Genomic DNA, 4,057 nt, shown 5'->3' with positions numbered 1-4,057 from the left:
GTGTCAAACAGGTGGTGGGCCTCCCGAGCCCAAACCGAGTGATATAGATTATAAAATAAAAGACCTCCTTCCACATGAATTTACTGATGATTACTCTACATTTGATAGTGATAGTTCTGTAAAAGTATGTACGTCATAATTCTATTAGTTCTTATTAAAATACTTCAACATTTTAGAATAGAGAAAATTAATATTTATAATTACTGTTAATAAATATATAAAACTCTAATATGTAATAATAAACTGTTTTGTTGTTTTTATTTTCAATAAATATACATTTTCAAATATTTCAAATATGTTTAACAATTAATTAAAATAACGTTGAATATATTGTCTCCTAAATATATTTCCTTGAGCATTATCTTCTATTTCTACTCTGAAATCCTCAGCGTCTGGGTGTTCATCATCATTATCATCATCTGATAAATCTAAAAATGTTATGAATGGTACAATGTAGATGTATTATGTATAAAAGAAATATTACCTTGACGTTCGTTTTCTAATTTATCATTAATAATTATATTATGTACAATAGCTGCTGCGACAATTGCAGCTTTTGTTGTTTCCAACTTTAAATTTAGACCATTGAAAAAGCACATAAATTTGTTTTTCCAAATACCAAACAACCTCTCAACAACATTCCTTGTCGAACAATGTGCTCTATTATATCTATTTTCAGCATCTGTAACTGGATTTAACACAGGTGTCAACAAATATCTGGTTGATGCATATCCATTGTCACCCAGTAATATGCCTGTAGTATCACCTGCCTTTAAGATATCACTATAATAATAATTATATAAAATTAAGTATAATTTATCTACCTGAAATCTTCTCTTCAACGAAGACTCATTCCAGATACGTGAATCATGCGTACTACCCCTCCATCGTGCTACAATGTCTAATTCTGCATTTGCTATCACTAACGACCTAAAAAATGAAAATAATATAGGTACATATGGATGAATAAGACAAATGTTATTCTTTAACTTTCTTATACCTGTACATTAAGCGAATAATACCCCTTACGGTTTATAAACAAAACGGGATAGTCACCTCCTGGATTTTTTATCTTTATGTGAGTGCAATCAATTGCACCGACAATTCTTGGGCAACCTGCTATTCGATAAAAATCTGCTTTAATACTCTGCTGTTCATCATAGTCCGGAAACGAAATAAATCTTTCTCTATGTCTGGCTATAGCAACTACAACTCGTTTTGCTATTTTACTTAATGAGGGTTGTGAAATGCCATGATGATCAGCTGCAAACAAAAAAACTGTATTTATATAACTAGATACTACATAAACTACTTACCAATTTCTGTTCCGTATGCACCTTTAGCTAGATATCTTAACGTAGCAAGAACCTGTATATCTGTGTTTATGGGTAATCCCCTGTTATTTTCAAAATTACCTAATTCTTCCTCTACTAATTGTATGATAAACCGAGCAGTTTCTTTCCTCATTCTGTACCTGTTTTTAAAATGTATATCATCATATTTAACAAAAGGATTTTGTCTTGGCAAGTAAACTTTTGGATGTCTATTTATTATATTGGCTTCTTCAGCTTCATTCCCTTCTTCATTCACATCCAGTAATCCTAAATCTTCCATAATAACATGAACAAGTTGAAATTGTACAAAGAATAAAGTTGATATGATGCACGTATGTCACGTCAAGTTAAAGTGAGGTTAAAATACATAAAAATGTTTCCAAGTAGGTCGAATGAACCACGGAATCCGTAAATATGCCGCATTGCCAAATGTTTCTGTCGTTGAAAATGCAATTAACAAGTAACTACTAAAATTTCAACTATGAATAGCTTAATAGCTTCTTAGTAGCTATTAAGTAATAGATTGTTAGTATTATACTAAGTAGGTCTTTATGAATAAGGCTGTATATGTTTAACTTAGCAGTAAAATAGATTCAATACCTTGGTTGCTTTAATAGCCGCGATATTAAATCTTGTACTTTACAAAAAAAATCATAGAAAAATGTGTTTAATATTCCATTATGATATGAACTTATTGTGACCTAGATATGATTCTTATTTTTATTGTTGCTTTTTAAATGAAAGGAAATAAAATAGACATACAACCATTTAAGAAGCATCTATTTATGAAAATACTTAGAATTTTGGGGACAATTTAGTGCAGTATTATTTATTTATTTATTTATATATTTATTTATTTATTTATTTTAATTACAATATCCAACGGGCAATGCCCAGTTAGATGATAAGGTTACACTAAAAAAAGTAATAAAAATAGGTGAAAGAGATAAAAACTATTCTTAAAACAAAATAAATATCACAAAACATAATATCTAAAACAAACAGGTAACAGACAGATAATATTAAAACGCTATAATACAATACAAACAAATGCAAAAACATACTTATACAAACATAAAATTAAATTTAAATTCAAAGTATTAATTTTCATAAAATTCCACATGTTTCGAAGAATAAATCCCAAACTTTTGTAGGCATTCATTACCACAATTTCAATAAGCTTGACAAAAGATACGCATAAATCTTTAACAAGGTCAGGTCGTTGAAGGGCAAACCCATTCAGACTATATTCATACTGAATTTGATCACCTCGTCGACTAAAAGTCATGACATTACGTTTTGTAGAATTCAGAGGCAGCCTATTAGCAATGCGCCAAGAGTTAATTATATCTAGATTACGTTGTAGATTGATGGCATCAATTAGAGAATTTTTATATCATTGGCGTATAACAAATAACGCACATTCGGCTAAGAAGTAATATCATTAATAAATAATGCAACAAGGGACCAAGAAAAGAACCTTGCGGAATACCTGAAGTCTGGACAAATTCAGTAGATTTAACACCAGAAATTTGAACAAACTGAGTTCTGCCAGTGAAATATGAATGCACTAGTTCGAGAAAGTCTGACGATAGTCCAAATGCGCTTAATTTATCTATTAATAGTTCATGGTCGAGACGGTCAAACGCCTTCGAAAAATCTGTATAGACTACGTCTACTTGGCTTCTCTGATCTGTAGCCTCGCTGATAAACTGAGTAATGCATACTAAATTCGTGACTGTTGACCGTCCTTCCATAAATCTATGCTGTTCAGGCAGTATAATATTTTTTAATTGAAAAGAGAGGACACGATGTATAGCAGTTTCAAAAACCTTACTGAAGTTACACAGTATTGCAATAGGTCGATAGTTAATGACATCATGCTTACTTCCTTTTTTATATACGGGGCATATTCTTGAAATTTTCCATTGATCAGGGAATATACGTGATGATATGATGTAATTGTAATAACCAGAGGAGTTATTAATATAAATTTTAAACAACGCGTGCAAATAGGTGTATGTTCTTTGGTATTCTGGTTTAAATTAACACCAACTGGGAATTTTAAATGGAATTTCATACTTCTTACTACATTTTTGCTTTCTACTTATTTGACATTTATATTATCATCTTTAATATCATATTAAGCAACTGAAGAAGTTTAATTAATTATAGTATTCTGTTTAAAACGCCAAGGCTGTTATTTGGCGTCTGTATAACCGAAAATATTGGAGAGCTGGAGATATTTTAGTTATGTGGACACAAATGACGTGAAATGCCAACGAGATATTAAATTTTTTCTTACAAAATTCTTTGCAAAAATGTTTTAATAACGCTTCACTTTTTTTGGACATACGAAATAATAATAAAGAAGGAAGTTTTAAAATGCTTGAGAATATATTTGCAATATAGGTATCGTTTTCATGATTTTAACACTCCAGTATTTTCGATAGTTTAAACCTCCAAAAATGCTAAAATTCTTGGCTATTCTTAGTTTCGGTTGCTCTGCAATATAATGACATTCGAGCAAAGCAACACGTAATAAAGGAATTTTGCTATTTGAACCAATTAGTGTAAGGAACAACTTCCTTAATTCTGAGAGTTGTAAAAGCTCTTTCTTATCGTGTTGCCGGAATTGTATCCAAATAAAATGTGACTAGGGAAAGAAATTAAGGTCAATTTTATTTAATTAACCTTATTACTTGCCAGCATACTTGGTTTCT

At 30.4% G+C, this 4,057-nt stretch overlaps 1 protein-coding gene across 1 annotated transcript; it reads right to left on the bottom strand.

Moving 5' to 3' along the window:
* Positions 1–306: 306 nt before the first annotated feature.
* Positions 307–1,083, bottom strand: LOC108905273 (putative nuclease HARBI1). The gene is made up of 4 exons (XM_018708075.1): positions 1,001–1,083; positions 825–930; positions 485–770; positions 307–428 (listed from the first exon to the last, which is right to left on the bottom strand). The coding sequence occupies exons 1-4, from the start codon at positions 1,006–1,008 to the stop codon at positions 307–309; spliced, it is 522 nt and encodes a 173-aa protein (XP_018563591.1). The 5' UTR covers positions 1,009–1,083.
* Positions 1,084–4,057: the final 2,974 nt, after the last annotated feature.

Source organism: Anoplophora glabripennis, unplaced genomic scaffold (assembly GCF_000390285.2).
Source record: "Anoplophora glabripennis isolate ALB-LARVAE unplaced genomic scaffold, Agla_2.0 scaffold258, whole genome shotgun sequence".
Taxonomy (NCBI): Eukaryota; Metazoa; Arthropoda; class Insecta; order Coleoptera; family Cerambycidae; genus Anoplophora; species Anoplophora glabripennis.
Note: the sequence above shows the minus strand (reverse complement) of the source record. Positions and strands in the feature narration are given on the sequence as shown.

Excerpts from the sequence above, each read along its gene's own strand:
- LOC108905273 (XM_018708075.1), bottom strand. Across the intron at positions 771-824 it reads CGTTGAAGAGAAGATTTCAG|GCAGGTGATACTACAGGCAT; the intron begins GTAGATAAATTA and ends GATATCTTAAAG. Across the intron at positions 429-484 it reads ATTAGAAAACGAACGTCAAG|ATTTATCAGATGATGATAAT; the intron begins GTAATATTTCTT and ends TAACATTTTTAG.